Genomic DNA, 26,409 nt, shown 5'->3' with positions numbered 1-26,409 from the left:
ACATTCTCAGCATGCTTACTTATAATACTCCCAAAGCATTTACTAATAACAGTTTTCATCGAGATACAATCGCACTAACTTCCAAGAAAACAGCATACAATGAAAAATTCTGACAACAATTAAAACATTTTTTTAAATATTTCTCGAGCTTTACCCCACTAATTCTCTTGCACATCAGCTTTCACAATGAATAAAAAACATGTTACATAATTTGGTCTTACTTGCAGTTACGGCCCGTTGAATAGGGACCTTGTGCAAGGATAGGCTATTGTAGATCAGATTTCCTGCCCACTAAGTGTAAAGAATTCAGGCCTATTCGCGATTCCAACTGAGGGCTCGCAACCTAGCAGCCATACTTGGAAACGGTGCTAAATGGGTCAACCTTAAAAAAACATATGTGACCACGTTACGCATGTTGAGAAGCAGCTGCATAGTTTTTTTATTTTCACCATGTCACACGCTTAAGCCCAAAAAAGGAGAAAGCGATATTCAAAGACCATCAGAGTGTGCCACAATGCATGGAATCACTGGTGGAAAGATGGCAACATAACGAAGGATGCAGACGACCTGTGACGGAGAACGACGCAAATCGGAAACTTGCACATTAAAAACAAGGTGACGAACAGTACAGTAATTTTAATTAAATTGCTCCCGAAGACTTAATTCTCCTCTGTAAGTACACCGATGTTCAGCGTGTGTGCATTCTTATCAATATTCAGGCTTCTCAAAGCGTGGAGTATACTTCCATTTATATAAGCAATCTAACCCTTTAGAAAATTTCTTGTATTACGTATTTGAGTGTATTTTTCGCATATGCTCGTTTTCTGCACAAGTCGTAGTTCTACCCATTCTCAAATTAGGCTGCTGTATTCCTTACCCCGAAAAAGTTTTATTTCGCATGTACATACAGGCACACAAACGGGTGCGTGCATACATGGCCAGGAATCATAGACATTGTGGCAGTCGAGGAAGTGTCCCACCAGGTGTCCTTACTGGGTCAAAAATTGTGCCCGTGCTGCACTTGCTGAAGCAGTGGCAAGGAAATCCCATGAGACATTGTACTCTTCCTCACTTTTGCCCTCCCACACACACCCCTTCCTGAGCATTGTGTCTCCCTTCCCTCGACCATGGCCGGGCTAGACTGCACCTGCGCGCGCTTCTTTCAGCGAGCGCGCAGGTGCAGTCTAGCCCGGCCGTGGCTTGACACGCCTCGGAAGGCACCAGCTTTCACCATCGCTATCACCATCGCTAGTTTGGGGCACAGGCTTGTACGCTGCCCAAGAATCTTTTTTTACGGATCACGTTGTCACATGCTCGTACTGCGATTGCAGGTAATTGATACGTGGGGTTTAACGTCCCAAAACCACTATATGATTATGATGTGATTGCAGGTAATTCAGAGGCATCTGTGAAACTTGTCGGCCTATGAATGAAAAATTTTTTTTCTCACGGTTAAAAAAAAAAAAAGCTTTCAGCTTTCAGTCATTTGTCCAACTGTACTACCGTTACTTATAAAATTATAAGGCAAAATGCCAGTGCAAAATTGCTGTAAAAATATTTTAGTTCTGCTGCACTAGGTTTCAAACTGTAAATGTACGCGATTGAGACATGTTCTCATGAGACCGTCTCTAAAAGTTTTGGCGCTTCAGAATGGACTCACGCCCGTAGCATCGATTGCATTTATTTTCAAGCACTAGATTGATCGTCCTGTGTGTCCGAAATATTTCGTGATACAAATTTGATAAGACTTTTAAACTTGGTTTCCCGAACAAGTTATGCTTCTTGGTCTTTTCGACGGCAACTACGTTTTTGGTTATTAGACCCCCTGAGCACAGGCTAAAGCTTGAACATAAATGCTCGCAAGCTTTCGTGGTAACTATACAGGTTGAAACGAAAAAATCTTTACGCACATATTTTTTTTTCGTGCGTATGCCACTAAAGCATTTCTTTACTTCCACGAAAGTTGTGCCTATATTTTATTCGTACAAGCACCCCGCCTTAAAAGTAAATAAAGGAAGGCGCCAATGTAGGCCTTCGTGATTGCCTGTACTAGCACCTGGTGTACAATATCGGAGCGATGTCCAGTAGATGTGCTATTATAAACAGAAAAAAAACCAATTACACTAAATTTCTTGAGAGTCATGATGCCTTCTTACGGATAGATGATTGGATCTCATATTCTGCATAAGGTTACCCTGAGAAAAATTGCTTCGAGTCAGAGAATCTAGACAATGACTATCACTTTCTTGACTGATCACTTCACCAACTTACGGAAAAAAGGAGAATATCCGGAGGAATAGAAGCCAGCCAATACTAGTCTCATACCCAAACCAGGTAAACCACTAAGCCTAGATACTAACCTCCGTCCGATCTCACTTACGTCATGCCTAGGTAAAGCTATGGAACACGTCATTCTCAACAGACTAGCGCGCTATATCGAGCAACATGACATATTCCCATATAACATGATCGGTTTCCGTCCCGGGCTGTCGACTCAGGACGCCATGCTCCTGATCAAGCACCAGTTCATACAGGTTAGCCCAGTGCATACGAGAGCACTCCTAGGTCTCGACGTCGAAAAAGCTTTTGACCGCATAGAGCATAAAGCCATCCTCGAAGTCCTATTCACGCTGGGTCTGGACGAGAGGCTTTTCCACATAGTCGTCGTTTCTTAGTGGTAGAGAAGCAAACCTCACACTAGGAGAACTAAAATCTAAGTTAGAGTCACTGGGCAACAGAGGCACCCCACAAGGAGCCGTGCTCTCACCCATGTTTAAAATTGCTAAATTTAAACATGCTAAATTTTAAACATGGGTGAGCCAAATCCTTCCTTCGCAACGAAGGATTTGGAGCGGATAGACAGTATACATTTCGCAATATATGCTGACGATATAACCATATGGAGCGCCAACAGAAACATAGCCCAAACAGAGATTAGACTTCAGGAGAGTGTAGACATCGTGGAAAGCACCCTCGGCGAAATGGGGCTTAATTGTTCAGCGGTGAAGTCAGAACTTTTGGTTATAAAAAAATCGAGGTAGGGGTCGAAGACCCAAAGGCTATGTCCCAGGTGAGGAACCCAAGATTATCTTGCGCTGTCAGGATGGATCCGCGATCAAGCAGGTCAAGAAAATTAAAGTTCTAGGCTTCTACATAGAAGCGGGAGGTAGCAACCTCACTGCCATTCCGCATATTTCCAAAAAAAACTGACCAAGTACTCAGGCTTCTAAAGAGAATCACCAACCGACACAGGGGCCTTGGTGAGGACAGCGCTCTAAGGCTACTGCACGCCTTCGCTCTCTGTCACTTCACCTACGTGGCAGGTCTCCTCCAATGGTCCCAGGCCGAGCTGAACAAGCTCAACACCATTATCAGAAAGTTAGTCAAGGCTGCCCTAGGTATACCCAACAGTGCGTCGAACGAGAAACTCGTGAGCTTAGGCGTACACAATACTATGCAAAAAATGGCTGAAGCGCAACAGACGGCGCAGCAGGAAAGACTAATGAGGACACGTGTGGGTAGGATGATACTCAGGGCAATCGGGTCAGTCCCCAATGGATCGAAGAACCCAAAGGAGGTCGAGGTCGAACTGAATGAGAAGCTTAGAGAGGTGATCAGAACCACTCCCCTGCTGAGAAACATGCATCCGGAACACAATGTCAGCAGGTGAAAAGTGAGAGCGAAAGCTTTATTGAAAGAAATCGAACAGGTAGGACAACAGGCGGCCGTCGTGGACGCAGCCTGGGTGAAAGGCCAAGAGGCCTACACAGCTGTGGTGGTCGACAGCCAGGGAGAGGCAAGGGACGCCCTGACTATACTCACAAGTGGACGAAACTCGGGTCAACCTCAATGAGGTGACGAATGACCTTGCACGAGGACTCGCTTGCCGTGCCGGTGAGACTCGATCAGACGCCCACTACCATTCCGGGGGCTATAAAGATAATTCAATCACTTACAACGACATCACAAAATATTATTACTTGGGGTGTAGGCAATTCCCACTGTCACACGCAAAATTGAACAGGGCTCAGGCAGTCACGCTACGTTTACTGTAATCCAGAACTAACCCAACTCCGTATTTTCTCCATAAAATTCTCCCTGACAGTGAAATTCAAGAAAAGTGTGACGCATGCGATGGCATCATTGGGATCAGACACATGCTGGTGGGTTGTCCCACGACTCTCGCCGACCACAAAGAACAATGGCTTTACTGGCAGACGATGGTGCAGAGCGCGTCTTATCAAGACCAACTACGGGCAGTCCAGAAGGTCCACGATGACGTCACAAGGCTCGGCTTGACAGTACCGACATGAACGCGGCCTGCCTCGGTCTGAAAAGACCAGGCTTCAGGACACAAATGAAGTTTTCTGAATTAATTAAAAGAAGCCATCACGTGAAGTTCTAACTGTGCAGGCAACCAAACTATAACATTGCTAAGTTTCGGTATATTTGTACAAGTAATTTTCATTAAATGAGCATTTTTGGTATAATCCTTGTTTAGTTAATAAGTTTTATGTGAAACATATTAGAATTTTTTTTTTTTTTTGAGATCCTGCAGCGAAGACATTTTAAAACTTATGATTGCAGAATAACGGCCGAGGTAACCGTCCATTACTTTTTTTAGTAAGTGTAACAGTAACACGCTACCCTTTTTTGTTTTGCAGGTAACACAGGGTAGTAACGCCTTCCATTTTTGTTTGGGTAACGAGTATAACGTATTTTGCTATTTTTTTGCTAACGCATACTCAACTGGTGTAATGCGAAGCAGCCTGCAAGGAGTAAGTCATGTTTACAAACATGCATGTCATTATTTAGATGCATGGACATGTCATTTAGTTTGTGTTACCCTCACAATATACAATATCAATTTGGTTCTACAAGCTAGCGACATGTTTATCAGCGCACCGTGAGCAGGGCACGTAAGTCATGTTGTACATGCCATCAATTTCATGACTGTCATCTCAATGTCTACAATAATTGTTATACAGCCACATCATCCAATTCCAAATTTCGAACATATAAAGCTAGCCGAACGGCCACATACGCACCATGCGTCTGGCATACTGTCATGCTATACGACATGCACGTCACGATTTTCACATTACTATCAGTCATTTATGTTAGTCATACACAAATGCCTCATCATACCGGTTTCGGTATATATCAAGTTAACGAAACGGCCACAAGAGCACCATGACCACGGCCTGTAAACAATGATGTTCATGAGAAGCAAGACATGATTTTATTATGACCTGTCCTTTATGATCGTCATACAGTCATGTTATGCCACACCAGTTTTGATATAAACCTCATGAACGATATGGTGCGGAGAGCACGAAGTCGTAAGCGGCTAGACAGAACGACAGATACGCCCAAAGTCACCAAAGCTTATTATTGAATGCTTCACATTTAAGGTACTCTTGCACGATATGGTTCTTTCGATTGATATTACTCACGACCTATTCTATTTTCACAGCAGATCCTTAGTCATCTAACTGGTGCCTGAACTGCAGTTCAAACCTCGTGATTTTTATACGAGTGATACGTGAGAAAGTATACGCAATACAAAGCACATGCGTTGAAAAACATTGCCAGCGCCTCGAGCAGTTCTGAAACACCCCGATGCAAATGCGGTCCTTGAAAACAACTAATAAGCACTTTTCGTATTCCACAAGTTCACTTCCTTGCACTGCATATTCGTTCAACAAACGGCGGTACCTGCTGTCCATCAAGTGAAAATGAGGCTCTAGTTGCACATGTATGTGTTTTCCTCGTCAGAGCGTAATCAAACAATGCAACATGCTATTTACTAATTATTAGCTGCCTTCTCCGTTACGGAAGGCAGCTTTTGCCTTAAGCCTGCCTACTCTGGAAACGCTGTAGCTACATTAAATTGGTACCAACAAGACCTTTTTGACTTCTCCATTGCATAACACAAGTGCATTGCAGAAAAGCCAGCTTTATATTTATGAAAAGGGTCTATAAGGTTGACAAAAATGAATTTGGAAGCTACATGGCTTTAGCTACAGAATAACGCATTATATGAATCAGAAGATCGTTTATCGGCCAATCTAAAACCGGGAGTCATTTTTGAAATCTCTAAGCTTTGCAATCAATGTTTAAAGAGGCCAAAGTGTGTCGAAATTGTGGCTGCTCCCATAGGCTACAAGGAAAAATATTCAGATTGTCTGGGACGGAAGGCACTTAGTGGCATGTTATTGAAATTAGGCTTCAAATGTTCTGGTGATTGCCTAGTATGATAAACCGGGAGTCGATTTTAATATCGTTTCTGGTTCGTGAGATATGATTTTTTTTCATGCGCTTTCCACTCAGTTACAATGGGGCGACCGGACGCCGCCGACAGATGGCGCGACATGTGATGTCTAGAATTCCTGGGATGTCTGCTTGAATATCAGCTACTGCCAACACGAAGAAACGAATGTTGGGAAACACACAACCTTATTCATTAGAAACTTAACATGATTCTGCAAACGAAAAGAAAGAAGCAATCCCATTACAACTCAAACTGGAATTTGCCTTATCTAAAGATACACTGGCCCGGGCATCGCTCCATCCTGTAATCAAGTGAACGGCATGTGTATTCAGCTTTTGATGGGACAATAGAGCTCAATGTGATACATGCAGGGATGAGACGGTTGAGACTGAATTGGGAGAAATTCATGGAGCAGCAAAATTTCAATTTTGGAGCAGACAAAGCTTGCTTTGGAGCTGTTAGTGGCATTTAATATGTCGTCCTAGGAACTTGAAAAAAAAAAATTTTTAGCAACAGGAGGGGCACAAGTGTATACTTTAATTGGCTTGTAGTACACATTACAATGAAAAAGACTTTGAAGAAAGTTTTTTAACAGATCGTTGCCGTATGTAAAATGCACTATACTACATTCCATGCAACCTACCTTGCCCTTGTAACAAACCTAAAATAATATTGAAAAAAAAAAAAGCATTTTGAAAACTGGGTCCACTACAAACATTTGAATAGGAAAAACGCTTCACACTCATAAAGAATTACAAAAATGAAACCGCACAAGAATCGTAATTACGTAACAGTGAGCCTTTGCTTAAGAACAGAGACATGATTTAGAATATTACTGCTTTCAATTTTGTACGTCTGCTTCTCTATCTGCTCAGTTGAGCGGTCACATAGAGTGTCCCCCCCCCCCCCCCCCCAAGTTTACTACAAGCTTTCATCAGACATCAAAAGCATGTTGTTTCAAGAGTGCGGTGTGGGAGCCAAGAAACCTCACCGCACTGTAAAGCGGGTGTGTACGGCACTAGTTATAACTGAACTGTACTAGGTGCTGGTGCTACCGCCTCTCGACGCGTGCAACCACACGTTGTTAGTAGTGCCCACATTGGCCTGTTATATTTTCTTAGATATCGAAGGCCATCACCGTTTATGTAGAACTCCCAATAATACATAAACCTGGGATTGCCATCTATACCACTCCATGACTAGCGTAAAGCGCTCCCACAACCCAGCGCAGGTAAGCAATGTGTCCACGCTAACGAGCCACCAAATGCACAGCAACCAAATTTGTTGAAAAAAAAAAAGGAAAAAGAAGAAGTATGTTAGTTAGTCTCACTGAGGAACAGCTGCCAACCGAAACACCGGTCGAACATAAAGCTAAGTCTAAAAGCTCGTGTAGCCCAAGCACACAGTGATGCCTCTAAAAGCCGGCACACAGAGATACCTCTTAAAGCGCTCGTTGCAAGTTTCGATTACAAAAGGGAGCAGTATTGCAAACCGCCGTTTATGAAAACTGTGCTATGTCATCACTGACACGTCATGAGTCACCGAGGTGTCCGTTTAAACTGGTTTGAACCCGTGTTTTGAGCACCACAGGTTCATAAATCGTGCTAGTTTCATAGCGTGGACTATAGACGAGTCCTTAGTACAGCTACCACGTGGGTCTCTCGCTATTTGCAGACACCAATGTGCGGATTTGGCACGCGATGGCTTTATTTATTCCAAATGCAATGAAAACTCCCTTATTTAACTAAGTTAATTGATAAGGGGGTAAACCGCGAGTGGGTTGCATGTGTTTCGTCGCTCACTGAACCCAGTTTGAGAACCCATACGCCACAGCATCCAGGAGACTCTTCGCATTAAAGGCATGACTACGTTTACACAACAAGGTACTCGCTCACGGAAAAACGCGCATAGGTGACCGCACACAGCAGCGTCGAAATGAAAACCGCAGTGACCGGAGGAATGCGCTACGCACAACAAAGAACCTGAGAGTCAACCCCGCTATGCATTGCACTCGCTTACGGTGTGTAATGCGGTGGTTTTTGCTAAGTACAGATGCGCCAGAACACACAGCCTAGCTAGCAAAAGCAGCACGCTCGATGCACAGTAGCACATTTTTGCTGGGTCATGCATATCTACAACAGTCCTGAGGACATCGGCACCACGGGAACCTTCGTCACCAGAAAGGTGCAAAGTAAAAAACACGCTTGGACGAGTTTTATTTTCCCGGTATTCCTAGCGCTCGGGAAATCATGCAGTCAACTCAGCCTTTTTTCCACAGTGAAATTTGGGGTTGGCATGTAAATTCTTGCTTTAGAGGCCGTTTCGGCGCAATTCAGCGCAATTTTCACGATTGTCCTTTTGGAGCAGCTTAGCCCAAAAAAACAAAAACTTATCAAAAATGCGCAATATGCGCAGCTGTCTCACCCCTTTACATGCAGACGGTAGCACAACCGTAGCCGGTAACCGTAGCCTGGTTACCTCAAAAACTGTTGAAGGTCAACTCCAGCGAATTTTTGACCATGTAAGGATAATGGTGCTTTTATGTTCCCGAGACTCCCTAATCACGTGCCCGATAGCTGCAATACTCTACAAATTCAAAAATAATTTTTAATTAGTGAAAAACCCCAACACCGAAACTCAACTGAGTGCGCTTATATGCGCGGCGTAATCTTTTGCGCAAGCCTGCCTGGTTGCACGTAAATGCCGCCAGATGGCGCTACCTGTCCACGCCATTCAAGTTTGTGCCTGCACTGATCGGGTAAAACGCTTACACTGTTATGGTGAATATATGACGAATCGTATGTAGCCCACAACGCAGCCCCACTTGCCACCTATTCCACGCCCACCAACATGAAAAAGGAAATCGCACGCAAAACCAAGGAAGCGCCAGCCAAACCCACACAATTCATAGCAGACAAGCAGACGCTGCCGGGGCATATCTGTTTAGTCACTTCTGCCAGGCAAAAATAAACGTCACACACACAATGATGCCATTAATTCTGGCAAGTGAGGCGGCCATTTGGAGGCAAGCAATAAAACTCATTTGAAAAAAATTTAGAAACTCTCAAGCCTGTAATTTGGCAAGGGTGACACAAGCGTGCAAATGAACGTACCCAGTGAATTTCATTGAGATTCATTAACATCGAAAAATCACCAGAGGTGGTCTTTAGGGCCTTGCCAATAACAGTGCAGCAACGCAGCGCGAAAGTGCTAGCACCTTTCACGAGGTGCCCTTTACACATGAGCAGTTGCATTGTTGAACCTCAGGCTCACTAGTCAGGTTTTTATCTGGTGAAGTCTGCCGAAGAGGCTCGATGTTGGCATGCATAGCGCAACTATTTCCATTTGTTCACCAATTAACTCCTTTATACCGATGAGTATTAGGCGCTTCACGGCCAGCCCCCTTTTGCCTTCAACGAAGCAATGCGATCCAAGGCCACAATCAAGAAACTTCTGCACAGCACCGTACTGCGTTAACCCTGTTAAGCGCAACTATTTTCATCTTTGTTTTTTTTACTTGTGTTACCAGCACATGAAGCATTTTATGAAGTTGCGAATACTTCAGTTTCTTAAAAAGCAAGCAGCACTGAACTAGCTGCTGACTGCTCTGAGGACGCAATTTCAAAATGATTTGTGGACGGGAGTGGCCATGAATGCAGGATTACCAAATGAGCATGCACGCAAAGTCCGGCATTTTCCGGTGTAAAGAAGGCTAATTTTCGTATCCTCGAATGCATAGATCGCAATACAGCTGGGGTTACCTCCAACGCATGTGCAATGGAGCGTCACTATTTTATCCGCCCTAAGCTCACATCGCAGTAACGCGCTGTTAACACGGCGGAGACGAAAGTGCAGATGTAGCAGACATTGTTTGCACTTTTTGTGTGTTCACAGTAAACATAAACAAAAGCACGTCTACAATACGAATTGGTATATTTAAACAAAAGCGTTTTGATGTGGCTGATGTAACTTGACACGGCTGTTAGAATTCCAACGCACGTGCTTGACGCGTAAACAGAGGTGAACGGCCAAGGTCACAGTTTCGCTGACTGTATCTCGAGTTCCACGGCTGCATTCGGCAACCACACAAGAAACACTTCAATGTGTTAATGCAGGAGTTGAAATATAACTGCGTTCCCTCAGTGGAGCTGTGTGGAAGCACCACGAGTATTCATGTCAGGACGCTGCGAGCACCCGCTCCCCACACATGGACAACAGCTACTTTCACCAAAGAAACTGTGCTGCGCCAATTGATCTCAGTGAAAACCATATAGATGGCACTCCAGCAGCCAAATCATAAGGAAACAAACGCAAAAGAGTAAACGAATTCCCCCGGACTGGTCACGAAAATATGGTGGCACTGTTGTTGGGCAGTTAGGTTCGCGTGGTATACTTTTTTAAAAGCCGCCGCGCCAACCACAGTTGCTGCTGTGTTTTCGCTAGTGCGTGCACTGTTTGTCATCGCACAAAGAAAATACGGTGCCCCGATGAGCTGTCAGGGTCATCTGTGAAGGAAGGCACAAAAAAATATGAAGTTTCTCTCTCTCTCTCTCTCTCAAGTTCATAAAGACCACCACAAGAAAACTAGCCGCAGTTGTAAAATACGAGAGCTTGCCTCTAACGCCGCTTCTACAGTTATTTTTTGAAGCGGTTAACCCAGCAAACATGATTACCTTTGACAAGCATTTGTAATTGTAATGTGCCGCATTGCATTTTTTGCAAAAAGCCTTCTGTGGAGGCATAGCGGGCACATTGAAGTCAAAGCATGTCAACATTGTGAATAGCATTGCGATATGCGAAGAATTTTTCGCAGTTGCCAATGTTTATATAATTGCAGAAGTCTTAGAAGTCAAAAGGTTTTCGTTACACTCGTGTGAACTAAGGGTGACACTCGGTCACCAAGCATGTGGTTCTTTCTGCGTGGGCAGACACTTGACGCAAATACACCGGGCAGAGCTGTTCCGACTGCAGTGCTTTTCATGAGATTTTCATGCCTGTGAGAATTCACAGAAAAACAGCACTCGAGAAACTTGCAGAGTCTGTTTACGGTCTGCAAGTCTTTCGAGGACCCGGACTTGAGCATACTAATTGAGGCACGGACCTGACAGGTTCAAAACCACGCTGTCCACAGGATGTAGTTAAAGCATTATCAGAAGTGTACCATGAAATAAAGCATTGTGGAGATCACCCTTGTTGCTTTCATGAATAACTTATGCGGCACAATTATCTGCGGATTTTTACATTGTGCATTAGTATATTGTACCCTAGAGCCTCTCTAAACTTGGTCTGTCGTTATTGCATTAGTTGGCAAATTAAAATGTACAGCTGTGGTGTAGACTTGCAATAGCAATCACATTTCACAAACGAGCCACATTCTCGCTGTTAAAATACACCATGTTCTGATGAGGTAATAAACACTAGAGCTACTCATTAACATGGCTCATATGTTCATTTCAGGGTCCAACTTCCACTCTTGAGGTCGCCGCTTGTAAACATGCAGGAGGCACCCAGAAAGCCCCAATGCGTAGCGCTCAGAGGCAGCTTTTGCGTCTGCTGCACCTGTTGTCACGGTCATGGGAGCTTTGAGCTGGGACGGCTGAGGAGAGCCAACGCGCCTTGACGTCGCTACGAAAAAAAACCTAAATATATCGATGGCGCCCAGCACTGTCTACAAACATGAAGTAGGTCTATATATAATCCGATGTGCCGGCCCATCCCAGATGACAGCAGCAGAAGACGTGTACTGGCTGTGCGCACAGTTCGCAGCTCACACTTCATGGTGTCATCGATTGGCAGATTTGGAGTGGCCGACAAACTCTGCGCTGGAGCACTCCACTCTGGCGGAGGGCAACAGAAGGGAATCTACAAATGGAACACATGCACTCCCTCTGGAGCAAATAACAGGGTCAGAATGGAAGGCAATTTGCGAGTTCGTCTTCTTGCATGAGTGGGCACGCTGGACACAGCGACTTTGGACTACTAAAACGTGAGCTCCGACGCGAGGTGCAACCAACGTGAGCAGCGTTTGTTGGCGCGCCCAAAGTTGGCATCGTATCAAGGCACGGGGCGCTTGTGACTTTTGGTCGAATCCACCGATTTTCACGGAGTAGAAAAAGTTGCTCCGTGGAGTGGATCTAGCGACGAAGCTGCTCCAGATCTGCCAATGAAACACACAGGGAGCACTCTCAATCTGCCAATGGAATAGACTAACTCCGCATGGAGCAGAAGAAAGCATTACCGGAAATGCTCCGAATCTGCCAATGGATGGCACCGTAAGATAGCACTTGCGCTTCGTTCTGCTCCAGTGTCTTTCACGGCAGCAAAGTAGAGCACCGAGCAAAATTATTCTGCATACTACCTTTCGAAGCGCAAGAAGCTCATGGCAAAGAAACAAAACTTTCGCAGTTATTGACTTATACATCACGCCTTGATGTCGCAGTGCTTCAGGGAACCCCACATGTGCAACACTGATTTTGAATCATTTACTACAATGTTTATCACAGCTAATTAGCAGTCGTGAGACATAATTATTCAATACAATACCATGCCATACTGAAAAACCATATGCGATCGCAAATGTCATGATGTGCTGTCTTGTGCAAGGGCCTTATTTGGCTGGCTCTTTTTGCGCCAGAACGTGCCACACTGCATGCGCGCGCTTGCGCATTTCGGTAATCCCGCACTTATGACCACTCCCGAGACCAAATCATTCCGAAATTGGCATTTTCAGAGCAGTCTACAGCTATATCAGTGCTGCTTACCTTTTAAGAAACAAAATAACAGGCCTGCATTTCACACACTTAACGGGAAAGAAGTCCGATCTACAATGGCCTATCTTTGCGCAAGGACCTTACTCGACGGGCCATAACTGCAAGTGAAACCAAATCATGCAACATAATTTTATTAATTGTGAAAGCTGATGTGCAAGAGAATAAGTGGGGAAAGCTTAAGAAATATAAACAAAAAATAACTTTTTTAAATCCTGAGAATTTTTCAATGTATGCTGTTTTCTTTAAGTTAGCATGATTGTATGTCTTTACTGAAAAGTTTTACTGTTATAAGCTTTCGCAGTTTTATAAATAAGCATGCTGAGAATGTAATGCGAATTTTTGCTGCTCTGTTGTATGCCCTTTTTGAAAAGGAGACCTGCAAAGTAGGCAAGAGAACATTTTCTGGGTCGATTTTGAGAACATTTTAAAAAATAGGTGCATCACCCAGAGAAGCGAAAAGTAACTGAACGCAAGTGAAAATATGTATTTATTTAGCTAAACATTGCTTCAATATATTATGTGTAATGTATCGCCAAAGTCAGAAAAAACAGCATAGCATGTAAGCGTGGCACTCCACCTCTTTGTCACTATATTACGCTGCAAAAAAAACTTTCCGGTCGAACCAATAGTTAATCTTCTTTCCACTCATCAGGCAACAATATAAAAAATTTGGAATAAATTCAAGAGATCAACCAACCGGCCATGCTTTGTTTGATCTTACATGGAATCACCCTACACCGTGATTCTGGCGATTTGGCGGTGCAGCACGCATGCCTGCGCTAACACTTGATTGGCGAGTCTCCAGTGACAGCGCAGACACACCAAACAAATCTATGCATCATTTGTTGTGGGGTGAACATCGGTTCGCAACAACCTTATTCCCACTGCGGGCCAGTGGGCCCTGGCTGGGAACAAAGAAAAATTCGTATCACCCCGAAATTCGTAAGAGCTGTGATAGTATCACAGAGGTTTCACTAAACAATTTTGACGGTCAATATCAACTCAGACCAAACGCTCTACACTCTCAATAGGAGAAAAAAAAAATTTTGCCTTTAGCCTGCCTACTCTGGAAACGCTGTAGCTACATTAAATTGGTACCAACAAGACCTTTTTGACTTCTCCATTGCATAACACAAGTTTGAACCGTATACTGTTAAACATAGCAAGTCACTGGTAGGTTGCGGCGATAGTGTAAGTATAAGACCCTTATGAGTCCTAGCTATTACAACTTATCTCAAATTGACATTATGCTGTGGCCTCGAGAATACCATCTACCCAACCTGTGCATGGACGGCCTGTTTGTCCCTTACCCTACCCTTCAGCTAACAAGAAGTGTTGCCCCTCTGGTAGGTAAGTCATTTCCAGCGAGCTTGCAGGGTCATTTGGAAGGTAGGAGACATTTGCACACAAACTACGTCGAACAATGAGACCAACTTACCAACACTGCGTACAATGACCTCCACTGTCCTTCCAGATCTATGCTTCTTAGATTCGGTACATGCTGGCGAAACTTCACATGGTCCACGTTTTACAACACTGAGCACAGAACGCAACAGGGGGGGACTTGCACTTCTGCTGCGTGATCTCGTCTGAGCGCAAGGAGAAGAGATGGGGGAAGAGCCTTCGCGGTGTGGGCTTTGGTCCTCAGTCCTGCCCTGTCTGAGCAGCAGTATCTTTCCTCCGACCGGGTTCACTGGCACAGTGCACTCAAACTTTCGCCGCCGAGCTTCAAAGACGCTACTTGCCGAACGGTCTTGGCTGTCCACACTTCTTGTGCTTCCTGGTGTACCCTCCCGGGAGCTGTGCCTCTCTCGTGGAGGTGGCACTAGTCTATCTTCTCTCGTGTTTTCCGGAGAAAGATGGAGAGGTCTTTGACCATCAGAGGAGAGACCATTTATGAGCCTCTCCTCATCACGTTTCTGCTGGAGTTCTTCTAAAGCTCGGCTTTTTCGCGTTATGTGCCTCCCAGGACTTACGTTGCCACTGTTTTGATGGCGCAAGCCTGAATAATCAAAAATCACTTCTGGAGAATTTTCATTTGGCACTACAGAAGTCTTTTTATGCCCAGCATGAAAATGTGCTTCTGCTCTGCTTACCAGCCACAAATTATCCTTTGTGGTACATTTAGCCAAGCTGTTGCCACCTGCCTGTAAATGAGCACTGGCCATGGCATTAACATTGACAACACTGCAACTACCCTCTGCATCATGTGCAGGGCTGCATTCATCACTGGATTTATGCACAGAGTTCACAGAGTTGGTCGCACCAGCTTCCGAAGTCGCTTCAGGCGGGGGGGACGAGAATGCTGGCAAGTCAGATGTGGACTCACTTAGACAGCTGTCAAGGCAATCTTGTGTAAACCTAAATGATGATGATGCTTGAGTTGAGTTTTGTTCATCGTCTGAACTGTGCCCATCAATACTACCATCACTGTGGGATAATGCAGAACCAGATCGCAGCAGGTCATCATCACTTTCCTCACTTTCAGAGCTGGACTCGAAGTGACTGAACTTGCCGGATGCTAGAAAGAGAGGAAGAGATGTGCAACTAAATGACTATGCTTGTGAGAACAACCACAATAATCAATATACCTTGACATGCAGGAAAGAAAAATTCATCATTGTCATACCTTCCAACCTGCCAACTATACACCGTTTTCCAAATGCACTCAAGCACCACCATCTTGGACTGATAACATTGCAGTTTATTACTCGTATCAAATAAACAAACAGTGCTACGGTGAAATCACACGTATGAAATCGCTTGGCCGGCACATTCAACATTTTATGACTAGGATCATTCCATATTGTCACATAGAAAATCTACAAAACAAATGCTTATCAGTTCAAGATGACCGTGCCCATGAGTTGGAAAAAAAAAAACATTGTGTATAGAATGTGTAAAAGTTCCATAGATGCAACAGTGAGGGTGGAGGTTGGGGGCAAGTACACACTTCATTAACAATGCTTTATCTTTAAGCACTTCACACAGACAACAGCAAAATTCAAACAGTGTAAGCACATTCTAAGCTTGCTATAAGTATACACTGTTATTCTTTCAGAACTGGAAGACTTTAAAATGTATACTAATGAATGAAAACTGAAGCCTCTTTGCATACAAAATTCGTTTCTTGTACGACATGACACAATATTAGTAAAATTAGAGAACAGGCCCCCCAACTGTAATCTTCGTGAACATTTTGGCAGAAGTGGAGGCCATATATCAACGGCATAACTGCCAAATTCAAGGATTCCGAATCAGAGATTTCTGCAACAGGGAGGGGGAGGGCCATGTGGATTTATTCCCCCCTTATAGAGACGATAGTCTTTTTTGGGGACCTTCGACGAGAAAATTTTGGTCTGTCTGTACATTTGTGTGTTTGTCCACCCTTAACGGCATTAAAGTGACAAAACGATACTGCGAACGGCCGACCCCATCCGAAGCGCCCTCCAATATTGCTCAAGGTTCAGCATTCATATTTGTGCGATTGTCAATTAAAAAGCAATTATTGCGCATATCTGAGGCACTATAACAACATGTCAATATTATATATGCGTATTTTTTACTAGAAAAGGCATACATAAGTAATTTTAAGGATCGTAGTCTTTATAACGCTGCGCTGGCCATGCAACCCTTGCACGAAATGACAAGTGTTTCCAACGCTTTGCTAAGACGACACGGTGGTGGCACCTACCCGTCGCCTTGCGTTCTACACCTTATAACCTCTGAGACGGCGCCACGCACCCCGAATTCCAGGATAATTGCCAGATAGTGCTCATGTTTCACGTGTTACGTGACTCGATGCGCTTGTTCACCTCCGCTGCACGCTCAAGGCACTCTAACGCAGCGCCTCCAGAATAGCATTCACTGATTTTCTTGCGCAGAACATCAAATAAACGTTTTGTTCACCCTCCCCAGACGCAAGACTATCGTCTTTCGACGACATTTGCGGTGTAACATGAAGATACGTGGCCAATTTTTTTTTTGCTAGGACATACACACACAAAAAAAAACACCGTGAAAAAAAAACAGAGGGGGGGTGTTCATAAACATAGGCATTGCGTTTTTATAATGACTTGGAGAGACCGAACACGCGAGGGTAGGGTCCCCCATTTATAGCAGAAGGTGCAAGTCCCAAAGGGTGTGTGCAAATATATGTATCTTCCGAAGTTTCTTATCATCAAAGCAACTAGCGAAATCTATTTCTGTCAAAAAAAACTGGTATATGCCTTCCTGGGACACGCGTGAACGGATGAGACTGCACAGCCGGCTGCCCGGAAAGCGCGGGTCGAAGCTTCGCTTGAAGGCAACTGAATGCCAATGTGTAGGCAAAGTACGCAGATCGACAGAAACAATGTTACTAGATTCTTTGGACAGGACCGCCAAAACTCTTCTAGCCTGTTTTTACGTCTTTATTGCCTTTAATCTACCGATGCATTAGCCGCATGCCCTCTGCTAGTGATCGTATTGCGGCGACCGCAGCTTTGTGCACAGTGGTTACAGGAAACCATAGTTCCGCTTTCAATGTTTTCAATCCACGTGCGCTGGCGGTGCACGTGTTTCCAAAACCAAGTCGTTTTTTACTATCTATGATCACATTTGCCACGGTTTTGTCCGCAGTGTTTGTGGAAAGCAGCATTGCTTTGACTGGTCGAGCGTTGGACGCGCGTGCACTTTCAGAGTTCTGTCAGTTACATGGTCTAATACATGATTGTGTCAAGAGCAACCGCGGTTACGTCCACAGCGATTGTGGCAAGCGATAACCAGAATTTAAACAGTGCGTGTGCCGGCCACGCACATCCTTGCGAAGCTTCAAGCACGCTGCTGCTCTTTGCCTTCGTTCAACGGTTTCGGTAGTAAAGTTCATGCGACCCGCCACGATTACTATCTTTTGTGTTGAAATACCTACACTTTGCACTAGAATGTAAAATCCCTAGCCAAAATGCAGACATGCCAAGCTTCGAAGTTGAAAAGTACTCAAGTTAAAAACAATAAACGGACATGCCGCTCTGTATATGGATGTATTGACGAGGTCTATTTTCATGAAACATACACACTGTGGCTATCAAGATTGCCTAATTCATTGTGTCTAAAAAATATTCCATATTGAGAAAAAGGGGAACTGGTTCACATTTACATGTAGTTGTGAAGAGCACATTTGTACGAAAGAAATAAAGATGTTTATTAGAGACTAACAGTCTATTTTGATACAAAGGTTGACTTTGTAATCCTTTATAATGCTCGGAATAAAAAAAATCAATGACCTGATCGGCTCTCTGCATTATATTTCACATAACAGTAAAAGTGCCAGGTTTTTGTCTTTGCTGGACAGGAGAGCTGAATTCCATTTTTATTTATTACAATACAGCCACTGTGCTGGTGCAACTGGTGCAAGCATTCTTCGAACCAAGTGGACGTCACTGCTTTAGGAGTAATGGTCAACGGCATTTTATTACGACCTTGTTACTGCACTCTTGCTACATCTGCTTTGTATCAATCTCTCTGCTAATATGTATATAGCCACCAAACAAATAAATTTAATGTGCTCAATTATACAGACCGCGCCGCAGTACCATTACTCGCCCTATAGACTATCTTTCAATTACGTGAAAGAATAGAGGGAAAAAAAACAATGTGGTAAATGTGGTTTCTGGCAGGACCACAGAAACAGCAAATATATCTTTTCACATTTCTAGTTTTAAGATAGTCAAATACAACTTGATTCCAGAGAAGCCCCGCCCACACGGCTGAAGCATGGCAGCCAATCCCTTATGACCAAATAACTAGTCCCACTCAAGCACTTGGATTTGTTTTCCGAAGGCAGGCTCACCAGCTGTAACTCTCATGATGACAGTGCGTAGTGGGTTCTGTTGGGGCAGGCCTGTGTGCATCTTGCTTTTTGGGGGACATAGAGCAGGCTTCTTAAGTTTTGTCCGACAAGTGTACGATCAGCTTTTCTTGATTTTACACTAGTCGCAACGTTTGTGAAGACCTCTGTAACCTTTTGCCATACATTTATTTAAACACTGTAAAGGCTTTTTTTTTCCCTTCTATCATGCAGGTATAAGAGCCAATAAAAAAAATATTTACATTATTGTCTCAAAGCAAAAGGAGATTAGTTTTTCTATACATATTACATATTATATTTTCCTTTAGTATACAAAATTAGGTGCCTCTACTCGTGTATCTCTGGAAGTACAGCCACTGTTGGCAGAAGCTTAACTTGAAGCAATGTGTTCCCTGGAAAAACGACCTCATCTAGTCTGCCCCTCATGCCTTTGTATTTCTTATATGAAGTACCTAACATAAGCCAAATAAGCTTGGATGTCTGGGCAGCCCAATGCCCAGGAAGACTGGCCATAAGTTGCTGAAGACTGCAGCATACACTCAATCCCAATACTCTGCATCCTTTGGTATTCTGAGCAAAACACAAGATTTTTTGCCTATTACAGATAAACCACTTACATACATACTAACTAACATGTATATATGTATAGTGACAGTCAAAATTTAGCGGACCATGGAAGCGCACATCAAACAGCACCGTGGCGCCTTTCAACGGCTGCCTGCAAAGCTCGAGAGTGCGCACCCTTTTTTACCAGCCAGTCTGCTCGTTCCCTTTTTTAGACAGCACATGTACCGGAACACCAGAAGAAGCGCAAGGTGTCACTCCTACTGTTGCCACAGAAAGACCGTGCGATGATATCGCGACGAAAAGACCAAGTCGTACAGGTAGCGCTTGATGTGCACACCACATTCTACACCTAAGTTCCAGACGCTTCGCGGTGCTGAAAACATCCATGCAGCGTCAGTTTTTTGAAAATCTACCTTTGTGAGAGGGTTACTGAACAGCTTTCATTGGTGGAAGACATGCACGCTGGAATTTCTCACAATGTTCCGAAATAGTGTATTGTCTGGGACTACAGCACAAAATGCAGCGTATGCCGAGCACTGCCAGTACAAATTACACGTTTTTTTTTTCCATCACGATATCATTGCTCTGTGTTTCCGTGGTAACAGCTGAGGTGACACCATGCGCTGCTTCTGGCGCTTCAGTGTGCACACTGCTAAAGCGAACGAGCACGCTGGCAGATGGAAAAGGGGGCGCAGTGCGCATTTTCGAGCTTCGCACGCAGCCATCGGAAGGCACAGCGGTGCTGGTTGACATAGAGTGCCTCCATGCCCGCTCCTCCGCTCAAAGTGAAGACATTTGTGGCGGCCGCCATTATCACTCCCGCTGCATACAGGTTTCACTTTGGCGCTTAGTGGCCCACTAGCTTAACGCGAATGGTTGTAGCCCCGAGGAACTCAAAATCGAGGCAAAACATGTCCAACAAATCTGGCAAGTGTGCTCTACAGCTTCGCGAAGATGCTGCAGGCACTAGAATGGCGGAGGGAACAGTACAAAAGGTGGCAGCACCCCGAGCGGGGGCGCGCGCATCGAGGCACCCTAGGTTGACACGCACTCCCATAGTCTGCAAAATTTTGACCACCACTGTACGTATGTATGTATGCATGCATGTATGCATTGACTAGCAAGCACTTCGGCGCTATGTAGTTGCCTTCCATGATCGTTTCGACAGCAACCATAGTTTTGTAAGCAGTGGATAATCCAAGCAGCATTGCTTTGACTTTGCGCACGTGTGCACACATACCTTCGCAGCTCAGTGGTTGCCATATACGATTGTGTCAATATAACTGAAATTTCGTTTGCAGTGATTGCCGCAATGCGTAGTTTTGTTGGTTCAGTACGTGCTGGCTACATGTGTGCCTTCAGAAAAATGTGATTTTCACCCAATATCACACCAATAGTTAACAATGAGCTGTCTTGTCACTGCAACTCATTGCAATGTCCTGAAAGTGGCAAAGTTCTTAAGGATGAAAGGCAATTCTAACATTGCTTACACACTGTTAGTGCCTAGTAATGGCTGCGTGGTCTGTTCTAGACAGGCTAACTGGTGAAAAATTATGAGCAGTCGCAGAACGCACATCTCAGATGAAGACACGTCTTGCAAACCAAACCCAGCTACAGTGAAAACAATGTCACAAGCCCTTGCAAATATTGCCGAGTCGCCACCGGAATTTTGGGGCAATCTTAAAAAAAAAGTCCTTTTCCTATACTATTTCTCGCAGAAGCTTTGATAAAAGATATACCCCCAAAAAAATAATTAACTGGGAAGCAACTATCTTTCACTTTCCATTGCAAAGAAAGTAGACCAGATCGCACACTGGTCCAATTCCTTCATGGACTATTGTACAGGAGTGAAACAGCAGGAATTGCTGCCCTGGCAGAGGTTTTTTGGGCGATTCGTCAATATTTACAGCAGTATAGATGGCGACATGACAGCCCCCGAGGGAGCACTCATAGAGAAAGTTTATTGGTAATTGACGAACTTGAAAAGTTTTCACGGAGGAAATTTCACTGTAGCAGGATTCAACGTCTTTTTTTTTTCTTAAAGTGGTGCTGAACTATTTTTTCAAGGAATCAACAAATGACTTCAGTATCCAAGTTAACTGCCTCACGAGTCAATAACCACAGATTTCTCGCATCTGTCGAGAAAAAGCAGAGTTACAGAAAATTGTAGCATGCTTCAAGCAGTTTCTTTTTTTTTTTCACAATGAGCATAGAGAAAGCTACACAAGGAGGGATGGCAAGGGGAAAGAAGCTACGTCAACGTGCGCCATGACCTTGCATGATGCGCTCTCCAGAGCACATCATGCAAAGCCCGCGTTCACTCCAACTGCAATTTCAGAAAACAACCAGTGTGGCTACTTATACCTAGTGACACCTCATTTCAACAGGCGTACATAATTCAAACACCACTCCTGATTTTTTGCACCATTTGATGTTTGATAGCATACAGCTGGCAGCCCCATTCACCGAAGTGAGTGAGGACACAGCCTCCACATGGAGAGGGCACTAAAGAAAGTGGCAACTTCCTCTTCTGCTTTGCAAACGCCACGCACCACGCATGACTACAAAATTCAGCAGAATTTTCATGACAGTGTTTGCCCTTCATAAGCCCAAGATGTGGTTCAGGACCCTTCAAGCAGGTTTAGCACTGCATTATGATCATTACATTCATATTTAACTTTTGCCATTATGAACAATCGTAGAGCGACTGTCTGCAGATCCATTTTAGTCACGTAGCCTAAATATAGCGATAAACATGTTTGGTTATGCCTACTACAATTGCTTGCTACCTCCGAAAATATATTTTTTCATTTTTACAAATGTGCTGCAAACCATTGGCTATGAACGAAATTTTCAAATTTTATCTTAGTAGACACCATCAAACAGCCTTTTTTTAAGTTCTCTCATCATTTTAATTAGCTGCAGATTGCCCTATAGATTATTTTAAACTGTATTTGCCCAACACAGCCCTTAACATGCAATTTGACCTCTTGAGAAATATTCTCCATGCAGGCCCCTGTTAAAGTATGCCATTTAGCGTCATGTTTACATTTTTGGATTTCCCCAGTATATTAGGGGTTACATACTCTTGGGTGTCAAGTCTCCCAGCTGGATGACAATGCATCTCCTTTCCTTCAATATCTTTCCTCACCGATATTAGAGGGGCCCTGCAATACTTTTTCAGCATGGTCATCACTGCCAATCAGTGGTCGAGGCTCCCAAGAACATGCGAGCCAAATATTACAGCGCAGCAAGTGGCCTAGAATTTACAATAAATTCTCCAAGTCAACTAAAATCGAATTTCCTTCTCCCAACAAATGATCTTATATACTTCAAAATCATCGAGTTAAAGGCCCAAATATTACGCCATTGGCTGGTTTGAGCATGGCGGGCTCGGGTGTTACTGGGGCTGACGTGGGAGGTCGCAACATGTCTGCGATTGCACTGAAAAGCGGCACAAAGAAAAAAAAGAAAAAGAAAGTGTTCAAGGTCTTGCGGCGAGCACGACCTAATTCTTCCCCCGTGCTATTCCTCCCAGCTTAACTTCCAGTGCTTTCGTCAGGACGAGAGAAGAGAGAAAGCAATTGCATAGTGCGACAAATCTTTGCAACTTCGTTCGTACTCTAACAGATTTTACAAATGTTAGCGGCGGTCAATTTGCAAGGCAATACGACCTTTTCCATTTCATGACTACTTGGCAATGTGCGGCAGGGCCCCTTTTAGTACAGTTGCCGACCGATTTTCCGGACCTGGCAGACTCCGAAAAATAGTCCAAAAAATTGAACAGTTCCAAAAAATGGTCAAGACATGAAAATGAAGTTTATTTGGATTAGAACCATCTAAACTAAACTACAATGATGCCCTGCTTCATGCTGTGCTACGGTAACAATATCAGTGCATTGTCAATTGCTGTCGCCGACCATTGCGGGCAGCACAGCTGGTGGCTCCGTGGCACAAAGCAAATAAAACTTGATGTCGCTCACAAAAGGATGCACGCAACGCCTTGCCTCTCTGGTTGGATTCAAGGACATGATAAGGGGTTCTGAACCTACATTTACATGCAGGTCAAAAACCTCGAAACGAACATCAAAACGCTATCACCGCAACTGCGATCGAGCCCGCGTGTTTCAGGACGAGCATGCTAACTCCCGTGTGCTACTGCGCAACCGCAACAGCAGAGAACATGCAACCCGCACGTCTCAAAACTGCTTGAGACAACTCCAACATGACCACATGAAGAATGACAACCGAAAAAACCTTTTTTTTTTTCCCTTCGTAGAAAAAAATACAATCTCACAAGAAAGTGCCAGCGTATCAATGATGATGATAAGGCTGACTGAAAAAAAAAAAGTTCCCCTAGACAGTTTTGCCAACTAAAGAAGATTGAACACTGTCTGCAAAGCGGAAGATTGTGAATGCTTCCAGTTTTGGAGGCAATGCAACTAGCCCCTAAAAGCCAAAGCCAAACTTGACAAAGCCAATGAAAAATCCAACATGGTGGCTTTCAAAACCAAACGACATCGCTCAAAACGAGCGATGTGGTCTGGAAAATCGAAACTATAGGGCATACATACGTCCACAAATCGGTCTCAAATGAATTACTGCTATAGGGACCTTGACGGCAAATTAATGAAGTCTGAATTATCTAACAAGCCTGAATTTTAGGAGTCCGAAAATCCGTCGGCTACTGTAACATGCCAAGCAGCCTATAATAAGCAGTGACAATTATCCAAGCATCTCGCGCATCTTTTGCTATATCCCCCCCACCCTGCAAATTTAGGTGGTTGTTTAGAAGAGCTGCCTGGGAAAAAATTTACCTTCATAAATTTTCGAAGTAATTACTTGTAAGGCATGTCAGAAGAAATCAAACCACATATTTAGCTTCCCTGCCAATGTGGACTATATGCCTGTGCAACCAATAGTCATCTGGCTGCCCTGCATTCCCTCTTTTAAAAACCGTGCGCTTGCTACTTCACCATGCACAGTGCTGCGACATGTGTCTAACTGCATGCCATTTTTTATTTGAAAATACAGTGAACTCTCAATTGAACGAACGTCGGCTTAATGAATATTTTGGAATAACGAACTTTTGAAAAAGTTCCGACAGTTTCCCTAGGAAGTTCACACAAAAATCTTTCAGTTAAACGAACTTCTGAATAGTGAGTATTCCAGTTGAACAAACTTGATCTGCTGTGTCGGGCTCATTTTTGAGATCCATACGATGTTTCCCACTCTTATACCTGTGCCACACGGGCATAGAAAATGACATTCAGTAGCGAAGGCATTCAGTTCCCGAATGACATTTTTTTCGGTGGCGCTGCTACACGTCCAAAGCTCCGTGTCCAAAGCGAATGACATTTAACTTGATGATGTCGATCGCAGCACCTTCCTCGTGAGCATTGAGTGAGTAGCAATAAAAAAATAAAGAAGCGTTTACATGCTTCATACACATCCGATAATAATTAACAGTATAAATAAGCATATTACACTGCCGTTTGATTTCGTTTGTTCGTTACTTTGTTTCAAGACATTGCAACCAACCGTGTAGCAACTTAAGCCAAAGCTAGTCAGATCTGCAGCGTAAAAAGAAAATGGCGCCTGGCTCATTTATTTTACAGCACCTACCAGCCGAAGAGAAGTTTTTAAGCAGTTCTTTAAGTGATTAGTGTAAATAAAATACGCAAAACGTTTCCTATTAGTCAAATCAAATGTCGTTTAATACAATTAATTCATCAGCTGTGCCGTCGAGAGTACTCATTTCTCAGTCGAATGAGTTCTGGCGATGGCATTAGGTGACGAATGGCATTTGGATGGCATTTGGGTGAATGCCATTTCGTTAATCTGTGTGGCACCGCGCGAATGACCTTCAATCTGAAGGCATTAGGAGGTAAATGCCATTTTCTCTGCCCCTGTGGCACGGGTAATAAACACTAGTGTAGCCAATTCCTGCTACCTTCAAATCGCTCGTACATCGACAGTGGTGCAATATCAACTTGCCCCCCCCCCCCCCCCCCCCCCCCCGAGGCCAAGCAGCCAGCCATGCAGAAGACGAAAACAAGTCGCATGCAGATTGATCAGATTTGGAAATTGCTTCCAGTGTTCGTCCAAAACCGAAATAAATGTGTGACGAAACAGTTGTAATGGCCAAGACAGGTTCAAATCTCGTATCTCCAGCTGAGGCTGTAGGATATATTAAAAAGTTGCAAGACTTCATGTCACAGCAACCATCTGTGCCAGAGGCACAGGATAGGCTCTCTGGACAGCTTTGTCTTTTTCTGAACTATAAGGGCACCAGCACAAATGAAAATTGAATTATTTTCAAAATAAATTGAATTTCACATGTAAATTTTCTTTTCTTTCTTGCTGTGCCCGATGTTCTGCATTCCTGTGAAATCCAGTTTAATGAACTTTCAGTTAAAAGGAGATGATAGCCAAAGCTACATTTATTTTTTGAATTTTCACCCTAGAGCAATGATTTCTTTAGCCTAGTTCAAATATACAATTAGTTCTCTCGCGAGCTTCATACTTTTTGTTCTGCACCATGACAAAAGTGCCCAACAAAGGCCTTGTAGCCACCTTTTTTTGATTGTTGAACTTCAATATATTTTTTTATCAATGATGACTCATACTGCTCCAACTGAACAGTAGAATTCCGAAAACAAACCAAGAACCGCATACATATTATTTACTAGACAATAAAGAATCAAACACCGAAAGTCCATATTACTCAAACCCCAGTAAATATTTACTTGCAAGTTTTCCAACATACACATGCAATATTGAGATTTGGAGTAGATCACTGCACTCCTCACACCTGTGGGCAAAACTTCATCCAGATCTGTGCATGACAAGTTCCAAAAACAACGCGGGTAAACCGTAAAGATTGCCAAAAAGTGTTTCGAAAAAAAAAAAAAAAAAAGTGAACATTTCCTAGTGTCCCTTGAAGTTCA

The 26,409-nt window shown here is 43.8% G+C and overlaps 1 protein-coding gene across 3 annotated transcripts in view; it reads right to left on the bottom strand.

Moving 5' to 3' along the window:
* Positions 1-26,409, bottom strand: part of LOC119161344 (uncharacterized) — a 50,037-nt gene that overhangs the window by 16,435 nt on the left and 7,193 nt on the right. For all 3 annotated transcript variants that reach the window (XM_037413766.2, XM_037413767.2, XM_037413770.2), the window contains exon 5: positions 14,483-15,565. In XM_037413766.2, coding sequence (XP_037269663.2) covers positions 14,483-15,565 — 1,083 coding nt within the window. The remainder of the gene's footprint in view (positions 1-14,482; positions 15,566-26,409) is intronic.

Source organism: Rhipicephalus microplus, chromosome X (genome assembly GCF_043290135.1).
Source record: "Rhipicephalus microplus isolate Deutch F79 chromosome X, USDA_Rmic, whole genome shotgun sequence".
Lineage (NCBI taxonomy): Eukaryota > Metazoa > Arthropoda > Arachnida > Ixodida > Ixodidae > Rhipicephalus > Rhipicephalus microplus.
The sequence above is the reverse complement of the archived record's forward strand: the minus strand, read 5'-3'. Positions and strand labels throughout refer to the sequence as shown.